Source organism: Colobus angolensis, unplaced genomic scaffold (genome assembly GCF_000951035.1).
Source record: "Colobus angolensis palliatus isolate OR3802 unplaced genomic scaffold, Cang.pa_1.0 Scaffold129, whole genome shotgun sequence".
Classification (NCBI taxonomy): domain Eukaryota; kingdom Metazoa; phylum Chordata; class Mammalia; order Primates; family Cercopithecidae; genus Colobus; species Colobus angolensis.
Window position 1 is genome coordinate 5,373,507 of NW_012114141.1, and position 23,449 is coordinate 5,396,955.

General features: G+C 34.9%; 1 protein-coding gene across 4 annotated transcripts in view; it reads right to left on the reverse strand.

The window, feature by feature from the left end:
* Positions 1 to 23,449, reverse strand: part of SATB1 (SATB homeobox 1) — a 91,683-nt gene that overhangs the window by 26,548 nt on the left and 41,686 nt on the right. For all 4 annotated transcript variants that reach the window (XM_011933718.1, XM_011933717.1, XM_011933720.1 and 1 more), the window contains 4 exons: positions 22,775 to 22,886; positions 20,053 to 20,507; positions 12,241 to 12,453; positions 4,133 to 4,288 (listed from right to left, as the gene is read on the reverse strand). In XM_011933718.1, coding sequence (XP_011789108.1) covers positions 4,133 to 4,288; positions 12,241 to 12,453; positions 20,053 to 20,507; positions 22,775 to 22,886 — 936 coding nt within the window. The remainder of the gene's footprint in view (positions 1 to 4,132; positions 4,289 to 12,240; positions 12,454 to 20,052; positions 20,508 to 22,774; positions 22,887 to 23,449) is intronic.

Sequence of the window (23,449 nt, forward strand, 5' to 3'; positions counted from 1 at the left end):
GGTTCTGTGAAAGCCCTTTACTGTCTTACTGTACTATGTATCTGCAAGCTCCACCTATGCAAACATGAAAATCAATGTAACAATTCAGTGTACAAGGCAAGGCCTACGGTGCTGCTAATGTCCCCTTGCTGGACACACACCTTAAGTCTCAGAGCTCTCAAGGGGTTTGCTGTGGAATAAAATTAGATTCCAACATCTGCCACCATTAAGGAAAAAATTCCATTTCCATCTCCCATATGAAAACACTATAACCAATGAACAGTAACTGAACCTTGATACTGTGATGGTTATTACCCAAATCAACTATTTTTTTTAAACAGTAAAATTAGCAAATTCTGCTCTCATAATTATTTGAATGTTATCAGACTAAATGTTTGATAAAATTCCAATATGATTCACTTGGAAAAACTGCTGCTTATTTGAATACCCAGAATATAAAGTGTATTCATTTGTAGCTATTCACATTATGTTTAAAGCATATCATCTTTTTAAAGTTTGCATTAGCCTGCTTTCCTAACCAAGCACAAAAAGTAGCCTACCTTCAGTTTTTACTTGCATATTTTATTCAGACATTTCTATTAGAGTTAAAAACAATCCCATATCTATTATTCATTGAAGAGAAGAGACAATACATGTGAAATGGCGGAATCCACATGAGCTGGTTTCTTTTACAGAAAATACTTTGTGCATTAGTCACTACAGAGCACGCTTTACCTTTTAAAATTGAAGGTATTTATGATACAAAAATGCATGATAAATAAATCTCTTATCCATGTGGAGGACTGAACCTCTTGCTTAGCACATTATGAAACATTACCATTTGGGTACAGTGCTATATAATTTAAAAGCTCTAGCATGTGCCTTCTATGTTAAAATAATCCTGGGCTAAAAAGTTAAAATTTCCCAATATTATAGCACCTATGACACAATCTGGATCAGAGTTGGCCTCCTTTGACTCCTCCACCCTGTACACCCACCTCCATAAGGTATGATAGAGCCTGGATTCTGAAGGCTCTGTGTAAGAACCTTGTGTGGTAAGAACCTTGTGTTCCACGAATATGTCAATGAAGGAAGGAAAGCCCTCACTGTCTGCACTATCAATAAGACCACTATCCCTAATTCCTCTTCCCCAGATCAGGGTAGTATTTCAGTGATGATGATGCTGCCTTGAACCCTGAAGACAATCTAAAATAGGAGAAATGAAGAGAATTTGGAATTGGTTGTACATTTATTAGTTAAGAAACTCTCATGTGTAAAATTAAGAAAACAATAGCTCACAGGGTTACTAAATTAATGCAGATAATCTATAATGTATGATAGGGTCTAGCACAAAGAACATGATGGTTAAGTCAACCCAGACAACCAGGGCAAGACACAGAAGCAGAGGAAGATGGGCTGAGACAGAAGAGATTCTGTGTTCTTCTGGCTTCACACACATTTTGTCTTGGGGAACTGCTGCCTCATTTTGGCAAGCCCTGGCACACATGTGAGGTCTAAATATTTATTTTAGAAGTGCAACATTTTGACCATTAAAACTGTCAGTCTAATTTGAAGTTTTTGTTGTTGTTGTTAGTTTTTCTGTTTCCTTCACAAAATATCATAGCATGAGAACAGAACCTAAGCAAACGGCCACTTTTCCTTATTAAATCGGGTTTGTTAGTGATATACACAGGTTTAGGACTAATTTTTTAAGCAATCATCAATCTTTCAACATATTTTCATAAACAGGGTAGTGTTAACATTAAACTGAACAACCAAGACAAGACTACAAAAATGCTGTACTAGGACGTTAGAGTACATGAGAAGTTGAGAATAACTATCCAAGGGAATAAAGTTAATAGTTTGCTTGATTCCCATGGCCCACAATTGGCCCCTTTGATTTTCTCTCAAACAGTAATGAGTAATCAGCTAAAAGCTTTGGGGGTTTTGGGAAACACACCATCACAGAAGATGCTTGGAATTTGCTTATTTACACTGCTGACATAGAGACCCATGAGGAGCTGTGTAGGAGAGGGTACAAAGAGCAGGGCTGTTTAAAACAGCTTAGAACATCACCTACATGACATTATTAGCCAATTGCTGCTACTGTCCAAATAGCTGCAAAATCAGTACTCAGCCCAAGTTGGGGAGAACCTGGGGTATCATTTAAAAGGATGAAGTCAAAGATAGCAAAGGAACTATGAATCAAAAGGAATCAGAAAGGAAAATGACGGCAGGGGGTGAGGGTAGACTGAATTAAATGACAGGTGATAGACAACTAAATATGGTTATTAAAAAGTTATATAATATTAATTTTTGTTTTAAAGCTAACCTTTACTATAATGATACATGTCCAGTTTCTCCATTTTGGAGATTTAGGGAAAGTGGCTTTTGTAGAAATGCAGTCTGATTATTACTGATGATTGGACAGGTCAGAAAAAAAAAATGTAGAATCAGAAAGAAAGGCAAGATAATATATGTTTAAATATGAGATCCTCATCATAATTAGGCTAAAGAGCCAAAACAAGAATGTGTGGGGTGAGCAAGTAGGTGGGGGGGGGGGCAAAGTGAGACCAGGACATTTCTCTTTAACGCATAGTCTTGGCATGTAAATGAAGACATCGGAAGAAGCACACAGGTTTAAAGCGGCTCTAACATTCTATCATAATTAGAAACATTTCAAGAGCCCTGTAATTTCCAATCAAAATTACAGTAATTTCCGATATACAAGCCATGATTCATGACAGAATTTTACATTCCATGAGAGATTACGGTGGCCTGATGTATGACACGCTGAGTACAGCACTAACATAAACAATTCAGTTTAATGTTTAAACAGCACTTGATGTTTAGAATCTCACAATAAAAGAAACATATTATTGTAGAAATTATCACTTTGACAGTGATTGAAGGGTAGGCAGGCATGTGGCCTATAAAGCTATAATTTTTACAGTCCACAGCTTGAGTTTAATCATTTTTATATAACATTTCCAAGATATCCCTTAAGTATTTCATCAAGCCTATAACTTAAACAAGAACAACATTCTTCTAAAGCAAAACTCCTGTCAAGTAACACTATAAATGTCGATAGGGTAAAACTTCAGGAAAATCTGAAAAGATCATTATGTTACAAATATATCGGATTATAAACACTCCCACAACTGTGCATTTTATCAGAAGTTGACAACAACCAGGCTGTTTTAGGATTCATTAATGATAATGAAAATATACTTGTGTAAAATTTCAAGTTGTTAAAATCTTACCTGGAGTCCCTATTTGCCTCTAAATCTCACCTTGACAGTGTTATCAAATCCTTTTTCAAAGGGGAAAAGTTTTGAGTTTAGTGTTCTTCTGGTCCTTTAAAAAGTATTCTTGGCTTTGGAGAAGGGTTTATAGATAACTAAGTTTGTTCATGTAGATGATTCCACTTTTGATGAATATGAATTATTAATATATGACAATTATCCTGATAAAAGACTATACAATCTATCCTTTTTTATTTAGTTTGGTAGAAATTTACAACTTTTTCAATTCAAGTCTATTCAGCTGTAATTCAGAGTTGGACAACTTGTAATCAATCTGTGTGTCTTGTATACTCCACAGAAAAATTAAAATCATTAATATGCGAAGAGATATGTTTGTGTGTGTCAGTTTGTCTTAATAAGTGCATTTAATAGTTGCAGACAGCTGAGTTAAGAGGCAACTATTCTCACCACTAGTCCACCAATGTCACATTAGATGGCTGAATTGGAACAGAACAAACTGTATAGAGTTTTGTAGCATTTTAGTAGGAAAAAACATCAAGATCATCTAAGCAATAATGAAATAATAGTAATTCAGGTTATGTATTCTATACAATAGACCAGACTGAGAAACTGACTATCCATTATGATACCCTTCCGAAAATACCTATTAACTGACTTGGGGATTTCCCGTAAAATCCTTGGTCTGGGGAGTGGCTACTGGAAAAAAAAAAAATACCAAGTGCCTATAACCTAAATTTGAATATTGTTTCATTTTAGAGCTCTAGAAATAATCCTAGACATAGAGGCCTCTCCGTGATGAAGTTCATATTGAAAATAGACACTCCTTTTAATGAAAACTCCACAGGCAACACAGATAAACATTCTCAATGCCTAACAGAGGCTCTTACCTGGCTTTTGGTTGCTGCAACCTTTGCAAACAGTGCTTGAGACACTTTAGCGCGCTTCATTTCCTGCTGAATCTCATCATAAATGGAAGCATTAATGTTCATGGTATTGTTCTCTGGTTTCCCATTCCTCTCAGTGGCAATAGTAGCTGTTTTCACCTACAAAACATTTTGAACATGGCTGTCATTTTTCATTGGCTAAATTGTTTTGAAGCTTCTCAGGCTCAGCATCCAAACTGGACACTGTTGCTCCTTTTATGATCAAGGTGATCAACAGTGCAGTCATTCAACATTAGTTATTGCCCTGAGATCAGATTGCTTAAGTTAAGGAAGTCACACTGTCACAGGTGATTGCATCTGTAATATGACAGCAACTGCCAGCTGACAACCAGGAATTATAATGCCATAAAGTAAGTTTTCTGGAAAACGAAATAGTTTCAAAGACTTGAAAACCCTAAACTAATTGTCTCCCAATTACCGTCCATTGCGATCCTAACAAAGGAAATTCACAATTAAAATCATAATGCACAGTGCTGTATCTTCACTGGGTGCCCGGTGCCTAATAGACAATTGCATCACTAATAGCTATTACATACTATGGCCTTTTTAATTTTAGACTATTTTTATGCATTTTCCTCTTATGTTTCATTTTAAATATCTTCCATAACAAAGCCATTTGCAGAACTGCATATTTAAATCTTCTATCCATCCATGAAGCAGGTAGAGTGCCTTGCTTAATTATCATAAAGGCTGGTTGCATTTTACACGTGCATGTCCAAGCTGTTCTGTGTAATTATTTCATCTTTTCCTGGCACCCCTGTATATAACTATTTCCTTTTGACTTGTGGAACCACATAATAAGATAATGTTTCACAATATTTAATAAAATATTACTGTAAGCATCACAAAATATATAATCAGTGACTTTACTAATATATTCAAAAAGTACAATCTTGAGTGAAAAATCAGTATCAATGCCTTTAGTAATAGTGATAAGCAGATATCTGCAGTAAAATGCCACAAAATTTCAGGAGGTGAAATCAAATCTCAACTTCAAAATGTACTGATACTATTACTCATTTTTAAAACTCCAAATTTATTTTTTATTACACAGTAGTATGAACTAGCCTGGAAAATTGACATAAAAACCATGTAGCTGATTTTTTACTGGGAAACTGATGAAAATATAAATGAAAAATTACTACAGATAGAAAACCATGTTTCTTCCAGCAAACTAATCCCTTAAGGACCTCATCTCTTTGGTTACTTAACAGAACTCAGGTTTCTATCCTCTAGAAACTTATCATCCTGGACAATTTCTCACATAAACCATGAAAATAGAAAATGAAGTACTCTGTAGAATAAACAAAGGATTTTTTTTTTTTTTGGCACTAAATGATATAGCCTTTGAGTCAAGCTGCAGGACTTTGAGATTTATTTTACTCTGTTTCTAAAATATTCGGTGATTCAATTCTCCGTACTTAAAGCATAAATAGGAGACCCCTTTAAAATGTGCCTGCTGAATCCTAAGTTCTAGCCAATTAGCAAAATAATTCACCTCTTGCTTATCTTGAGAAAGTTGGTAGATGCTTCCACCACGATACCACCTTTCCAAGCATGGAAAAGATAATGCTGGGAAATAGTTGGCCTGCAGGCCTGAAGAGCACACAGCAGGTAAGACAGGACAGGTAACCAAAGGCGGGGCCTCATCCGCTTCCTCTCCAGAGTTCCCCTTCTAGCTTTGCCACTCTAGTAAGCAAGGGCACTCATAGAGATGTATTAATGACTGGAGGCCACTAGAACACATACAGGGCTTTGAAGCAATAATCTGCTAAACACCACTTTAAGAGCCAGAAGAGTTAACACATTATCATAAATTGCCTACAAAGTTGCTTTGGTGAGATTGGAAACTTTGCTCTGGGGTGGTCTTGCTTTGAGGCAAAGGGATAGATTTGATCACCCCATGGGGTCCCTTTTAATACCTATTTTTCTCACTGCTTAAATGAAAGGGAAAAGAAAAGCCATTTCAATCATTTTGAAAATTGAATGTTATGGAAATGGGGGCACCAAGTCCAGTGCACTGAAGAAACATATCCTTGGTAGCGATCTGCTAAGCAATAGTTAAAAGAACAGACTTTGGAAAGTTGGTCTTTCTATCTGTTTTTACAATAATTTTCATTATTTTGTAAAAATGATGTTTTAAGAATTTATCTTTGAGGTGTGTTATAATCATTTGTTTCAACCCTGTGACTTTGTTTCTAAAAACTTCTTTGGTTAATTTTTTTTACTATAAAGCAATTATAATCAAGCACCAATTCTAAATTATTTTAAAAAAATCATTTCCTAGTAGCCAACACAATCAAAAGTGAAAAAGAAACTTTTTTTTTTTTTAAATGAATGTGAGGGTAAAACTTTAATGATTACAAAATTAGAAAGTATCTCTGTATTACTTACTTTAAAATATTTAGGAGAGCTCTTCTTTACCATCTAGTTGGCCCAGATAGGCATCTTATCATAGATAAGCTATTAGAATTCTAGAATCACATTTTTTCCCTAAACACAAGCTATTGCTTAAGGGAAACTGACTTGGACAGCTTTTCAGAAATGTGAAAGCTGAATTTTTCCCCAGGTAAAAATGGAAACAAAAATCTTTTATACCTCACTCTACTAAGTACTATTTTAGCTCAGTACAAAAAAAATCTTCTTTAATCCTGGTTTAGCTTTTAATATTATATCACACATTAAAATTCATAAAGTAGTTCATTCCAGGCAAAACAAACTACTGTTCAGCTCTTCTCCGCAAATAGCACAGGAGGTAAAATAAATGCAGTTGCTTTCAGAATAGCTTTTATCAAGGTAGGGTGTACTACTCCATTATTAAGGCGGCGCCGGGGAAGTAGTTAAGAATTGGAGCTTCTACTATTTACCCTCCCATGTGGGGATAGGGTGTAGCACTAGGGTCTGCTTTTTATTTAACTAAAATTGTGTGGCAGGACACAAATTTTCCATGAAAACTCTATTTTGCTTCTTATCAAATCACGCTTTTAGATTACAGAAAATGAACTTTACTTTGACCTTGACTGGTGAACATCCTATTCTGATAGATGAGGAATTGCCTGCAAGCACACTGCTTTTACACAAACAAAATTAAAGTTATATGTAGTTTTAATAATGGTGATAATAAACACTGACATTTATTAGTTGTTTATTATGTGCTGGACGTTGTATTAATGTATGTTAACTTCTTAACCTGCCTAGCAGCCCGGAGGAGGTATTATGATTGTCCCATCTTAAAATTGAGAAAATTCCGTTAAATCAAACACGTTAAACAATTTGTTGGTAGGGCGATGCTGAGATCTAAACTTAACTAGAAACCACAAAGTTATTTAGAGTTCATGACATTACATGCACCTTCTTTACTTGAAAAAATTCGTAATTTTTACAGCAGGCTGGACTTGCTTTTTGGTGGTCCTTTGATAAATCCAGCTCATTAATGTCTAATTTTTTAATAGCTATTGATTTTAATATTAAAATCCAATCTGAATTTATTTTCAGGGTATAAAAATTATGTTTTCTTACTAATGAAAATAAGAAATATCCTATTTTATGGATGCTTATTAGTGATGGAAAATACTTCCCACTCTCGAACTTTATTAACACTGTCTTTAGCACCATGATTTAACACTTTTAGATGTTTGTTTCTTTCCAGGAACAGTATTATTTTCCAAATCGAGACTTTAAAAGTCTCCCAGCTTTTAAAAGATGACAATTAATGGAATGCATTTTCTAACTACATAAGTTCCTGCCTGTAACTTAACCTGAGATCAAGATGAACCTACGTTTCATTATATCATAGAGGGATTTCTTGTAAAGAGAACAGTGCAACTACCAGATTAATTATATACTCTTTATATTAACTTCATAAGTTTTCTAAAGCATTGCTATAAAACAGCACACCTTTAGTAGAAACTAAAGAATTACATAAAGAGATGTAAAAAATGAAGAAAAGAAGACTTGTGTAATTCATGTAAAAGTTGTAACTCGATAATTATATGCTTTCAAACAGCCTTCATGGAAACAAACTGCTAAATTAATTTAACTCCAAAAGTCACACCAGTAAAATGTACAAAGAAAACTTAAAAAAAAAAAAAAAAACATACTCCTATGGTAGAAATTATCACTTAAAATTCTGTAAAATATGTAATTCTCAGATAATTATGAACTATCATTGTTGATAAAATTTCTGTAATAAACTCAGGAAAATTTGCAAAGCTTATAGTGAAAAGAAACCTTAAGACCAAGGAACTTGGGAAGACTGGGTTCTCCCAGATATTTTCATAAGACCAAAATTTAAAACAGGCCGTTTTCCCCACAATCCCAGAAATGCCATTGCCTCGTCTTCCCAAGTAGATAATTTGTGAAACAAGTTATTTTATTAGGACAATGCTTTCGCACATGCTCCTCTTCCCATTCTGACAATAAAACCTCCCATCCTCTACGACAAACAAAAAGATCTCCAAGTTTCACTTTTCCCTTTCTAAAATAAGTTTGCTTATATTCTGAGGACGTGGCTTGAAGTAGAGGAAGGAGCAAGAGACTTAGCAGAGGATTTCAAAACTGACTAAACTTCAAACTTGGTTTTCTCATTTTTCTTCTAGCAAAAGGTTGGTATGAAGATTCAATGAACTGATGTATTCAGTTGCTTTCAGAATGGCTTTTTTCAAGTTAGGGTGTGAATCATTATCAGGTGCAAGATATTCTTATTTGTTGAATTAGAGCATGTAAGTTGCGAAAATACGCTTGCAGAAACCAGGTCTGGCCCAGAGCCTATAGCCCAGGCAGAGGATGAAGCACAGGGCATAACTGCCCCTCCTGGAGCACAAGGGACACCTCTGCAGGGAGGCATCTCCCCTGGACCAGCCACCAAGGAGCTCTGGTGTTTCCTGAGGCTGGGTGTCCCCAGGTGGGGCCTGACTAGCCAGGGAAGTCCTTTCTTGAAGATGACTTAGAATTCAAGTCCCTCAATAGTTTAGGTCCTTCTTATGGTATGCTCTAAGGGCACTCCAAAATCATCTTCTGTATGTTTTACACTCTATAAGGAGCTGGAAGAGAATCCAGTTTGCCAGGCCTTAATGGGGGCTGGGTCTTCTGTGAACCACTGAGGGCCTCTGCTTTTAACATGTGGTTCTTTAGAAAGAAATCAGGTTTCAGGTGCAACCCAAACCCAAGATTTGTCTCAAAATATGTTTCAAATCTCTTCATTTTGGGGGAAATGAAATGTATACTGATTTCACATGGACTCCTCTTTGGCAAAATGTAAAATTTAAAAAGACAAAATTTTGCCATCTGTTTATCTGTGGTTTTCTCCATTTTATCCTTTATTTTAAATCATTTTAAATACGCATACTGGTTCCAGTTTAAGCATTATTTCATTATGTTGACTGCTGCTACAAGACAGTACTAATTCAAGTGCTCTATAACGTGTTTTTCCAAATCTAAAGTACTAATTTTGCATTGATAATACCTTTAATACCTTAAGAATTTCTTAAAATTTAATTCCCTGAATCATAAACGGAAGAATGTGAACAAACTGGTAGTGATCTCCATTATAGTAATATTAATAATTTAAAGATTTATATTGTAGCAACAAAATAAAATTACACACACCCATACACATGTCACTTAATCATTTTGGAGTTTGGTTAGATGGTCAGTAATACTGCATTAATAGAAATGTTTTGTTTGAAAGAGTTTCACTAAGCATCTACAGCATGTATATACTGTATATTTTCATCATTGGCTGAACACCCTAGCTATGGGCTTGGTCTCAACTCCTCTTTAGAACAAACAAATACAGCTAAGGGTGGCTCAACCAGTTAACCAATAATTCAGGCAAAAATAAATTAAACATATATTCTATCCCAACTTATCAGCAGATAAAGCCTTTAAACATACATATAGGAAAGTTATCCTATAGTAATTTAACGGCATTATAAAAGAAATACCACTTAATAAGAATTGGTATAACTTTAGCTCAAGAAAAAACTTGAATAAGGATACCAAAATCACATTCGGAAAATAAGTAAAATCATAGAGTCCTAGAAAAATTAAGAAACAAAAGCTGTATTAAGGAACCACAAAATCAAGTATCTGGCTAGTTTTTTTTTTTTTTTTTTAAAGCAGTTCAATGTTGAAGTTCATATTGGTCTTAAGTAAGCCATTCTTTTATTAGTATTGCAGATTAAGTGACAAAGTAATTCTCTGTTCAGAGTCCTGTCAGTGATGACTTTAGGAGCAAAGTTAACTAATAAAAGTGTGTGTATTAACACTAAACACTACAGAAAAAGTATCAAACCAAATTATTTCGTTTCATACATTTTTTCTCTTTAATCATTCCTAGAAGTCATAGTTTATCTTTTCTTTTTAACTATTCTTAGAAGTCGTATTTTTTATATATAATGAGTTCCTCATTCTTTATCTTAGGAAATATTTTATAGAAGCATTTAGAGATCAAATTCAGTAACTCTGTGTGTGTGGGCAGGTGGGTGTGTACATATGTATATAGATGCCATGCTTTTCTCCTAAAGAAGCATGGCTTTTTTATTCACAATTATAGCAATGATTTCCTTATAGTCTGTTCCTATAGACATCAAGACCAGATTGATTTTCATTAAATAAAATAGCAAAAATGGATTTTGTGACATTTCTAAAAAACAATTGTTTCAGAATCTTATGATAAGCGGTTTATTATTTAGCCACTCAGCAAGTGGCTAAATATTTATGTTTTATTTATGGAGTATCTGTAGTACTTTCAGTCTTTAGTGCTGAATGAGCTTTTTCTAGATTTCTATACATGAAAATGTATGACTACTTTCTACTATTAATGAGAATAAAGTAACATCAAGATACAATTTCACTATGACATTGTCATACGAATATTTTGACTTATTCTTCCCCATTCAATTTTTATCCAATTTTAGCTGACCTTATTTTTAAGAGCTGTAAATGTCACAAGTTAAACATGTAAGAAAATACATTTGCAGCCAGGCACGGTGACTTACGCCTGTAATCCCAGCACTTTGGGAGGCCGAGGTGGGTGGATCATGAGGTCAGGAGATTGAGACCATCCTGACTAACACAGTGAAACCCTGTCTCTACTAAAAATACAAAAAAATTAGCTGGGCGTCGTGGTAGGTGCCTGCGGTCTCAGCTACTTGGGAGGCTGAGGCAGGAGAATGGCGTGAACCCGGGAGGCAGAGCTCGCAGTGAGTGAAGATCACGCCACTGCACTCCAGCCTGGATAACAGAGCGAGACCCCGTCTCAAAAAAAAAAAAAAAAAAAATTGCTTGTGATTTTTGAGTCTACTACACTAACTAGCAAATTTTTATCTAAGGATTTGTAATGCAAATTGATTTACTGAATCATAACAGTTATGAGGTTACTTTTTAAACTTAGTTTAAAAAACAATACAGATTCACATACCCAAAGTTACCTGGAAGGCAACTTTCTTTCCTAAAACTCCAAAAATTTAAAGAAAGAGAAAACATGCCCATATTTTGGAATATGGATAGAATTCCTTATCAGCCCCATTTAAAGCTGCCTTCAAGAATTTTATTAAACTTAATTATGAAAGATTACAAATGAGATGGTGTGTAATCGGTACCAGCTGCAGTTCGTATTGGAAAGTATAAATACAAATGAAATTATTTATTTTTATTTACTATTCAAATGGCGATTCTAAAACTAGTTGGGAAAAAACTGACTTTATTCTTTTTCTATTGAGTTTAAAATACTTCTTTACTTAATAACAACAGTAGAGACAAATATCCCATTTAAAGACTACTTTCACCCCCAAATAACCCAAAGAATGAAGGAACACAAAGCAATTTTCTTCCTTCTAATTAGCAGCTTATTGTTTTTATATGAGAATTAATGATTTGGGACCAAATTCTCCTCAAGCAACTATACGAATTTAAAAACATCTAAATCAAGCAATCAATCTATCTATCTATCTATCTGTCTGTCTGTCGAATTTCTTACTGAGATTCTTCCTCAAGCATTAAGAAAAAGTGCTAAACAAAGAAGGGTAAGGAGGCAAAGGAGACTGCACCTGGGGAGGGCGGCTGGGTGGTGTGCTTATCAGGGGGGCGGGACCCATGGCTGAGGCAGCATTCAAGCTCCTTTCCCTTTCGTCCTGGTATATTCGGTCTCTTTCAGCTTCCGGTAACTGCAAGAAATTCTGCATAGCCCGAAGGTTTACCAGCAAAGACTGGGATGCAGTCTTGGGGTCCTCTTCCTTTCGGAGGATTTCTGAAAGCAAGCCCTGCAAGAAATGAAAGGCACAGGGTGAGCCTGCTCCCGTGCTCTGCCTGGCCAGCAGTGATCCTTCCCTTTTCTTCTCCACTCTGTTTAGAAAATGAACAGTCAGAGGCATTAATTCTGCATAGGAATATATTAGTTACAATTGAAGTGGTAGAGAAGAGAGCCTCAATTGTATTCTTAATTTTATTAAGCATCTGCTTTACATATAACATAAACTGAAACTGCCTAATTGGTCTCCTGCCTTTGAGTAGCTTAACTTGCCATGAAATCTTTCACAGAGAGACGATCCAGGGAAGTTAAGAATAAATGAAATCCTCATAATGCAACAGCATTGAACTGTATAGTTCTCAAGCTGCCTAGACAAAGGCAGTCTAATGCCTACAGCCCAATATGTAAAGATACAAAGCCATTCCTAGAGAAGTAGAACTTTCAAAGAAAATACCAGAAAATGAATTTTAACATATTAGAACAAAGGTTATTACTAAAGCATCACCTAAGGTTTATGCTGTATTTTCACAGGCAATGTTTAAAATTATTCCTTAAACTCCAACTTATCAAAGTACATGACACTAGATGACCCTTTCAATTTACCATTTACAGAGAACCTCACTGACTATCACAAATGATTCTAAATACTATCTTGCTGTATTATACCACTGGGTAACAGGTTTATATTTTGAACTTTAAAAACCATAGATAAGAATTGAAATATATTAACCACTTTTCAACATTGTGAAAATCCATCATAGCATGCCAAGGAAGAGAGTATCAAATTCTGTAATTATCAAATTTCTTGGGGAATAAAAATTGCTATTAGTGATAGAAGAAATTTATAAACCATTAGAAAACTCTTAAGGTGTCTTTACCCCCTAAATAACAGAACATCAATTTTCAACTAATTTTTTTAACTTTTGGAAGAACTCTTTCAAAAGTGGGTGGTTCTCCCCATTGCGTTGATGGGACAATATGAAACAAAAGTATTGGAAAAATTTTTTGTTCATTTCATAAGGGCTAAGCAGCCCTTCTCTCTTTAATCTTGTACATGAAATAGTGCTTGGAATAGTAAGACATATTTGGTTTCTTCACTTAGCAGAGTATCAGCTTCAGAATAAAATTTTGTCAAGATTTCTATAGAAGTTGCAAATCTGCTTTCCAAGATTCTGCAGAAATGGTTAAAGGTATATTGGGGGAAAGAAGGTAACGTGTCATGTCAAAACAATGAAACCCCAAGGTTAAAACATTTGTTTTTTTCATGGTTTATTAGAAGTACAAACCTGGTTTTCTTACCAGATTTAGAGATAATGTACCATACTGCCTAAATGTAACAGTTGGGTGCAGACAATACAAAAGTACTGATACTTCTTAAAATGATTTATAAGCTGGTATTTAAAAAGAACTTTAAACAGGTGCAGAGGGCTTCAGAGTCCATTTTAAAGTTGTCCCTCACTTAGTCTCTTACAGCTAAAGCCTGGAAATTGGACCTGAACTTTTGGTTTTACCCTAAGAAATGTGACTGAAGAATGAAGGGCACACGTCCTTTTACTTAGGATACTAATGAGACTAATGAGTAATGCTGTAACTGTGTCTACACAAGAGCAAAACATCTAGTTAATTTAACTAAAATTCAGTCAAACAGGCAGTCAATCATCCAGCTATTTAATTTGCACAAGGCCAACTAATTAGTTTGACTGTGTTTCTGATATGTCATATTGAAAGTAAAACATTCAGGTCTAAAAAAAAAAAGTTTGAAAATAGGTGTAATGAAATAACCCTTGCTCTTTACTCCTCTCCACCAAATGTTATGTCTTAACAAATGTACTTGATAAAGCAATATATTCTGAACTACACAGATACGGATACAGGCAAACATCAGTATAAATACAATATGCTACAAATTCCTTGAGCATAATAATCTAATATTCGCTTTCATCATCCCAGCACAATGCCTCTCATGTAAATGTCTGGTAAATATTTACTAAATGGACTGATCATGTATATAAAGACCACAATGGAGAAAACAATCATAAATAGGTGATAGAAACTTAAGAATAAGATGTGTTACCTATAAGTAAATTCTAGCGGTAGTTATTGGCACTCATGTTGGGCCTACAGTGAAAAGTTCTGTGGCATTTTGTGGGATGTTTTTCCTAATTGTGTAATAATTTTAAAAATTAGATTAGGGAAAAAAGATAGTTATAAATATTTAGGATGTTATTTGGGAAGCTTGAAATTAGATACATAAATATCCCAAAAAACAAGTACTATATCACATATTTCTATCAAAAATATTTCTTGAGGCAGCAGAAATCTATAGTGAGAAAGTCAAATACAGGAAAACATACAAAATAATATTCTTTCTCAAGTCTTGCTAACATAAGACTAAGTCATTTCCATATGGTTGAGACTGGAAGATAGTATGTTACCTGGGAGAAAATTTTAAAAGATCTCTACCTATATTTGATGTTGGTGTGACTTCCTATTTGAGCATACACGTGTTTTCAGGGGCAAAACATTTTACTTCCACTTAATTATTCTACTGGAACAAAGTTTTTTGTTTGTACGAAATATGATGATGGTGTAAAGTGATGTTTCAAGCCCTGAAACACTCAAGGAGCTTTAAAGCAGCCAGTGTAGACAGTCTCAGGTGTTTCAGAAACCTTCGGGGTTTTTTTGGTTTTTTTTTTTTTTTGGCCCAGAGCTTTCAATGAGGGCAGTGCCCCCTGGTGGAAATGCTTGAAAATATTGTCAGAAAACATTTTGATTAGTGATAATTACTTAAAAAAGAAAAGTCACTTTAGAATAATTTTGGATGCAAAATGACTGCTATCAGATCCCAGATATGGGAATGCATGTTTTGGTCCTGTTCTGGTTGTTGTTACTTGAATAGCTGCATTCATATTTATATGCTGAATTCAAGATATATGTGGCCACCAGTTCCCACTTCCTCTAATTGAATATATAGTATAGACTCGCCAAGGTCATTTGTATTAATGCCCCACATAGTGGACAGTAAGAGCGACCTTCTACCAAAAATTTTTCATGCTAAAAAATAGTATGCCAAGGCCATCATGTACCTTACTTATTATGTCACAGAATATGCTGAAACATCAGAACTATGTCATCAGTATCAAGAATCACTGGCGCTCAATAAATTCGTTAAAGTAAATTAAACAAAATCATTAGTCATTCTTATGTCTGAAAAGAACCTGAGAACTTGTATGTTATGTAGGCCGTTACCAGTACCTCATAAATATTAATTTTATTGAAAATCAGAAGCTGCCTTTCATTGGGACTTCACATCTTACCAATAATTAGATGTGAGCTGTATCTATGAAAACATAAAATTATTTTGCATTGTCATTACATAGTGGTTAAGTCAGAGTTCTAATTTTTTCAACTAAAGAATGAATTTACTGCTGAATTCCTAAACCTGTTTTTACATTCCAAAAACAGTTTACACGTTATTACAAGTAAAATTCATTAGTAGTTGTAAAAGAAAGAAAAAACCTCCAATAAATATTATCAGTATTTCCAAAAGCTAATTATGAATTCTTTAAAACAGCAGATAAGCGAAAGAGACTGCCAATCAGAACAAAAAGCCTGTCTGGCCTCCCGTTTGTCTCCTCTTTGAACATAATCACTGATTCAAATAGATTTTATCAGCTTCATGGAACTTCAAAGCCCTCAGAAAGAAAATATGATTTGATGAAACCTCCCTCCTAAAAAGAAAATACATAGAATATTCTTCAAGGCTACCTGCCTCTGTTGTTTGGTGAATTTTTAATCACATGTCCAGGTAAAAGACTATTTTCAAACTCCACCTACTACCATGGACTCATGCCAAGTAAGTTTTAGTAGATACATTTATCTCTGTCGTTTGGCAGACTAACCAGAGAACTGTCATGTTCGGGTAACAGCACCTTTTTACCTTTTATTCAACAGTGATATGGATAGTGGACTTTTCTTAAATTACACTGTGAAGAATTATAGAAACACAGTAGCAATTTCTGTTATACTAAAGCAGGCAAATTTCTCTCCACCACATAATTTACAGAACTCAAATTTAATAAAACATTACATGATGGTCCATTACTGTTATCAGTTTTGAATAATCCACCTTCATTCTTTATTTTACCGGAAAATAAAGTGTGCCAAAGACAAGAGGAGGGGGAAGATAAAGGGGGAAAAAGCCACAGAGCGGGATCAGAGTTAAACTCCGGATTTTATTCTTTTAAAAAATCAAAGGATATTAAAGAATGTATTTGCATGTGTCAGAACCATTAAATAGCAATAAGATAGAGAAGTGAATCGAAAAGTATAAATCTAGACGCTTTGGCAATTACTTTTAGCCATAGGTTTCCATTAAAAAGACATCAAATAGGCATAACTGAATGAATGACATATGCGAAAAGCTGATATCTTCAACAGCAATTAAAGAACATATGCCCATCAATTCAGAAGGGGAAAAATTCCTTAAAACAAGTAATTATATAAGTTTACCATAAATTTTCAGAAAAGGTAGGCTTAAGAAAATAGCCATGTGTGTGAAAGTCTTAAGAGAGGGTAATGTGTTAATATAGGGAACCCTATTAAGATGATGAGAAAATTCTCAAGAGTTAAAACATAAGACCCAGGATTTTAAAGTTATACAGAGCTGTCAATGACTAAAATAAGCCTCAATTCATAAAAGTGTTATCTATCATATTAAGGTCTTAATGCTGTTTTTAAGGAACAGTGTCTTTATCTGACCCTATCATATAACTTTGTATTTGTATGTACATATTTTACATTAATTTTTTAAAAGTCAGAGTTGGAATTGCACATTGTACTAGGTGCACACAAATGTGTGATGTGCGATTTAACTCTGCAGAGCTCCTTGTCTATACATATGCATTAGCGTGTGTATTTTCGTACACCACACTCACACCATACCCTCACTCTGCACCTGCTTTTATTGAAATGCATACACTTTGAAATAAACACACTACATCCAGTCGTATGAATGCATAATCGTTAAAAAATAAATGCAGCTGTGTGTGTATGTGTGGTTTTTAAGAATGACCAATGAAAATACATTCATTCCTGCATGTGCAAAAGCTAGTTCTCAAGGAATTAATATTGAAATATATATAAAAATTTCCTCTTAAGTCAAACATCTTCAAATATGGCCCTATATCTACTTTGACTGAAGTGTATCAATTATCAATATAAAGCTTTAAAACCTCCTTCATAATCCAGGGCACTAAATATTTTTTGGGTAATGACTTCTTTTTCTAAATTGGCTATTATTAATAAGGAGGTATCTGTAATCAAGCTATACAAGGTTTTCATTCTCCTCTCACACTCAGAAAAATAAAGTCACTGTTTTTGACATTAACCACAGAGATGATTACCTCTTCAAAGAGATTAATATGGTATAAAAGAGAAAATTTTGCCTTTCTTCCAGTAACAAATCCTGTAGATATTGTAGAATTTGTCCTTTTAAGGACCAAAGGCAGAAGAAATGGCCAACTCCTCATAGTAATGGCTATAACATCATAAACCCAAGAAAAGAAAAGCTGTAATGATGGGTGGCAACTTTATCCTCACTTCTCTGAGTTCTACTATCTTAGCATTCTTCACTATATGAAGGACACTTAGTGCTTTAAGAAATAACTATTCGCTCAATTTTTAAGACACCAGTAACTATATATATAAACATATATCCATATATATACACACATGCATACACATACATATATACACACACACACATTTATATATAATTTGTGTCTATGTCACGATGTCTTTGTGGGTTTTTAACTCAATTCAAAAAAGCATTATTGAACTGTTATGTAGAGACCTATTTTTTTTGGCCTAGATGGAGAATTATTAGTACTTATAATATTTACTAAAATAAAGAATGCTACCAGAAACAGGAATACTTAGAGGGTTGACTTTTCATTCATTTTCAGTAATTACTCCACAACGAATATAGGTGTCATACTAATTTTACCAGCTAATAATGAACACAGTTTTTTAAGCTATAAGGATATGGAACTAGGTAAAACCACACAACTTTAACCTGAGACATAGCTTTGTGCAACTGCCCTTTTAAAAATAGACAAACGTATAAAAAAAAAAAAGATGAATCAACTGAAAACAAACACTGAATTAGAGGCTTTGTCAGGTCTCCTAACTCCCCATCTAGTTAAGGCAAGCCAAAAATAAGTCACAGCTGGGATTCTCCTAGGTATGGAAACTCTGCCAACTAGGAATTAATACTAGATTATTTCTGTACCAGAATTTTATTCTTATAATCATAATCACGTAATAAACAAAATAACTTAAATATGAAAGGAAAATGGGAGTCAGGCCAAAAAATAAGATAAATTGACAAAAGAAAGAACAGCGGTAAAACAAAAAAGTTGAAAAGGCATAATGTCCTCATTCTAATCAAAGTTATGTGGTTTTTCATTTTTTGTTTGTTTTTTTTTTTGGTTTTGTTTTTTGTTTTGTTTTAGTGTACCTGGGCCAAAAATAAACACCATATATATAATGTATCATACTAGTTTCAAAACAAGGAAAAAAATTATCCTCATTCACAGTTCAATAGAATGCATTTGTTTAGGGCTTCTCAAATATCTTTATCTTGTCACCTCTCATATACATCACTTTTTTTCCATGACCCTCTTAAACATCTTCCATGCTGACAGACAGGATCTTCACAGGAATTGGGCCAGGAAGAAAAAGTTGTGCACATTAGGGGTATAAACAAGCAGGCAGTGAGATCTCTACAAATGGATCTGCAAACTAAGGCCTGCCAGCCACACTTACTCCATGGCCTGTTTTGTAAATAGTTTTACTCAACTACTACCATACCCGGTGCCATTCATTTATTGTCTGTGGCTGCTTTATTACTCTACAGTGTGACTGAGATTTTACGTGTTTCAAAACCTACAATATTTACTATCCGGCCGATAACAGAATAAAGTTTGCTGATGCCTGGTCTAGACAATGAAGTTTGGAAGACAACAGCATGAGGGAGAGCACAAAGCTTACCAACATATTATGTTAATACATCATATAATATTTTTTCAAAATGGCTGCTTAGAATTAAGTGGATTATTGCTTCCAAGGTGTTAACAACAACAACGACGACGATGACAACACTGCTGTGGAACTTTAACAGGGAACATTTATATACCTAAGTTTGATATGGGCAGTAACGTAACATAAATGGGAAAGATGATAGGCTAGAAGCCTGGAATCCTGCCAATGGCCTTGACCGAGTCATGAAACTTTTCTTAACTATCTACTATAGTTTATGATTCCATTATATAAAAGCACAAGTAATGCCAGTTTAAAACATGTTTGACATTTAATTAGTCTTTCAAAGCCCCTGAATTGGGATCAATCTGCACATAGGTTTCCCTTGATTCAGAAGTGTATCATAGGAAAAGGAGTGATAAAATTGAGGCTCCACCAGGAATAGGTAATATGATCACATGAAGAGAGAGAGAAAATGTTAGTACAGAAGTAAAAGAATAAACTTCAGTTATAGATGGGACTAAAGAGAAAAGAGGAGACAATACAGAACCATTTACCAAACACAACTGACCTGAGTTCTGTTAAAAGCCACACGTGCAAATACTGCCTGGGAGATTCCTGCTCGTTTCAGTTCATCGCGTACCCACTGGTAGATTTCGGAAGACACCTCTGTGTTGGTCGAAACCTGTTGCTCCAAAGGCTTATTCATAGATCTACTGACAGGGGGAGGGTGGTTCAAGTATTGTTGGTTTAAGGACTGCTGGGCTAAAAGTCTATTCACTGCATACTGCTGGTTCAGCAGCTGAGCCATCACCAGCTGCTGGTTGACCAACTGAGGACTGATAGGCGTTGATACGAGCCCAGGGTGCAGGTTTGGAAGAGGGGTCCGGACAGAGGGCTGGCTGCCATGGGAGAGCTGCGCAGGGGATGGAGGCTGCTCAGCTGTGTTCCCTGGAACTGGTTGCTGTCCAAAATTGACATGATTGGCGCCTTGCTGGGATAGCTCAGAAAGACTATCCATTTCGACTAAAGTGGACAAAAAGTAAAATCACATTTAGCCAACAATGACTGGCATTGATAAAGATTTCTAATCATTTCCTAAATTAAAAAAGGGCAGGCACAGGGCACACCCCAAATCCGAAAAAACCAAGAAAATTTCAAGTTGCAACTTACCAGGCTGTGTTTTTGCTCTCCTTTTCTGAACAATTCTACAAACTTTGGAAGTGGGACAGCACTCCTAATCTCATTTTTAAAAAGTGGTTTAGATTTAAGGCATAAAATCAATTATATCCAAATTCTTTCCGACTAGTTGTTCACTCTCACTTATTACCCCAAGAACGCTTATAAGCAACATTTTTTAAAAAATGGCTCCTAAAAGAATGTCATTTGCTTAATAACAACTAAAAACAGTAAGCTAAGCTGAGAAAATAAACTATAATAAGCAACTAAAAATTTTACAAATATATTCTCATGGTATTCACTAACTTTAGTACTCTAGGAAAAAGGTGTAGAAGAAAAAATATGATGTAAAATGTTACCTACTTTCAATTTTTACTCAGCAGTGAATAGAAGTAGTTAATGTAATAAATAAAAATGGGCATAAGAGTAAGTGTATATTGAATGCTTGCTGAATATCGTATATGCCTTGTTTCATTTTAACTCTAACCATCATGGGCAGTAGGTATATCTGGAAATACTTTTTAGAATAAAGCAAGTGATTTATTGTATATCAAGCCAGCATACCCAGTGTTGCTAAGATCCAAATGTTTTTCTTCAGGAAGCTATGGCCATCACCAGATGCTAAAGACAATCTTGCAGGGAATCGTTCTGGTACAATGGTGATGCTGTCATGATTTTGCAATTTATTCCCACCTACCCAGGATGAATGCTTCTCCCTTGGCTAGGTTCCTCATATGGATTGGCTGAGCATCATCTCTAAGTGTGTAAATGGTTTTCTGTACGAGGAGGAGACTGGTTCGATGCTCTTGGCTGGAAGGGCTGAGCATGAAGCTGTACGTAAACAGGAGTTTCCAAACTGTACACAGACTTCCCATGTATAGACTCTAGTTTGATTTTAATCATCAATTCTCTTTTCATTAAATATGCAAGTTTTACATTTAGAGGAACTTTATCATAGTGCTATAGCTCCTGATATATGCAAAATATAACTAAGAATTGGGGAAGAAACCTTCAGTTTCTACCAGTGATATCAGCCCAAGTGGGCCATTCACAGAGAATAGTAATTCAAGCAATTATTCCAAAAATGATGTATTGTCTTCATTATAGCCTTAAGCTATAAAAGGCAAAGAATCCATTTTGGTAGATGGATGGTTTTTCTTCAAATATTAAGAGCTAAAACATGCTCAAAATTTGGGTTTCTTATTGCTTAAAAAATTTTTAGAAAAAAGTTATTAAATGAATGTAAAGAAATAAACAGAAATAGATTTAAAACAGAACATAATGCCCATTCCTGTATTATTTTAAAATATATGTTTTGGAGGGTACAAGTAAGTGAAAGAGAACATTAATAAAAATTAAAACATTAACCTTAATCACAGTGTTTGCTTTTGTGAACATTAACAAACTCAACAGGGAGAAAATGCCATCATCTAAATGCTTAGGTACCATACACAACTTTTATCTGTCATTTTACACTGCAGATAATTTTAGTGTACTTCTTGTATAACAAATATTCACCTAAAGTTATGTGTTAAGACAGAATGCTCTCTTGGAATTAAAAGTTTAGAAATGATGCAATAATTGTTCTAGTATGGATGGTAAAGCAGTATGCTTATCAAAGTGCCCATCCATGGGGGCTGGGAGTTAGAGCTATAAAAATCACTTGATCTCTATTGTGGAAACTATAAATATAGTTTAATTTAAGAAGTTTAATTTCCTTAAAAATTGGGTGTAAAAGTAGGGACTTTCTCATTCAACCAGACAAAAACAAAAAACCTAAAAGCATGACTTATCACTGAAAGAAATCACAGCTAATATTAGTTATTCAAGGCCTGGTTAGGTCTTCACTGAGATGTTAAAAAATGACAGCTCCCCTCCTAATGCCTCGATTTTCTGCATGTCTGACAACCAAGTCAGTTTGGCTGATTTAAACACAAACATTTATTGAATTTAATTATCTCATTATACTCATACCCACTTCCCACCCCCAAAGAAACATTCTAAATTGATCTCTAATTGGGCAATCAAAAGACCTGGCTTCAGATGTGACTTTGATAAACCCCCAAATGACACGTAATGGTATGTAGCCACTGCTGCAACGTTTTTTTGCTTACCCATCATATCTTTTGTCTTCTTGAAATGTTTGTACCACCTTCCAAATTCTTGACATTTTGCTGCTGAGACATTTGCATAGTAAGTACTGTTCACAATGGAAGAAATCATACTCTGCATGAAGAAGGGGGGAGAACATTTGTAATACACAGCGGCACAAGATGGAACACAGAAATGATCTCAATTGTGGCAACTGTATTTTTTTTAATCAACTGAGTACCAATACATTTTGGTTTCACACTTTAGCCGAAAGCTTCGACTTCTTAAAATTCATTAAGTAGATCATCAAATGCTTATTTAAGTAGAAAGCAACAGGCCACTGAGACCAGTACAGAGCTATCAAATCCACAGACTTTGCTTTAGCATTTATTGAATCTCCATCAATGTCATCTATTCCTAGGCTGTCACACTTTCACTGGTCCCAGTAAATCCAAACACATGAAGATGACTTCATAATTGTGATTCATAAGTATATGTGACTTTGCGATTTTTTGACTGGACTCTACATCCTTTCTACTCAAAGTATAGACCAGGGACCAGCAATATGGGCATCACTTGGAAGCTTGTTAGAAATGCAGAATCTCCCAGCACTTTGGGAGGCCGAGACGGGCGGATCACGAGGTCAGGAGATCGAGACCATCCTGGCTAACACGGTGAAACCCCGTCTCTACTAAAAA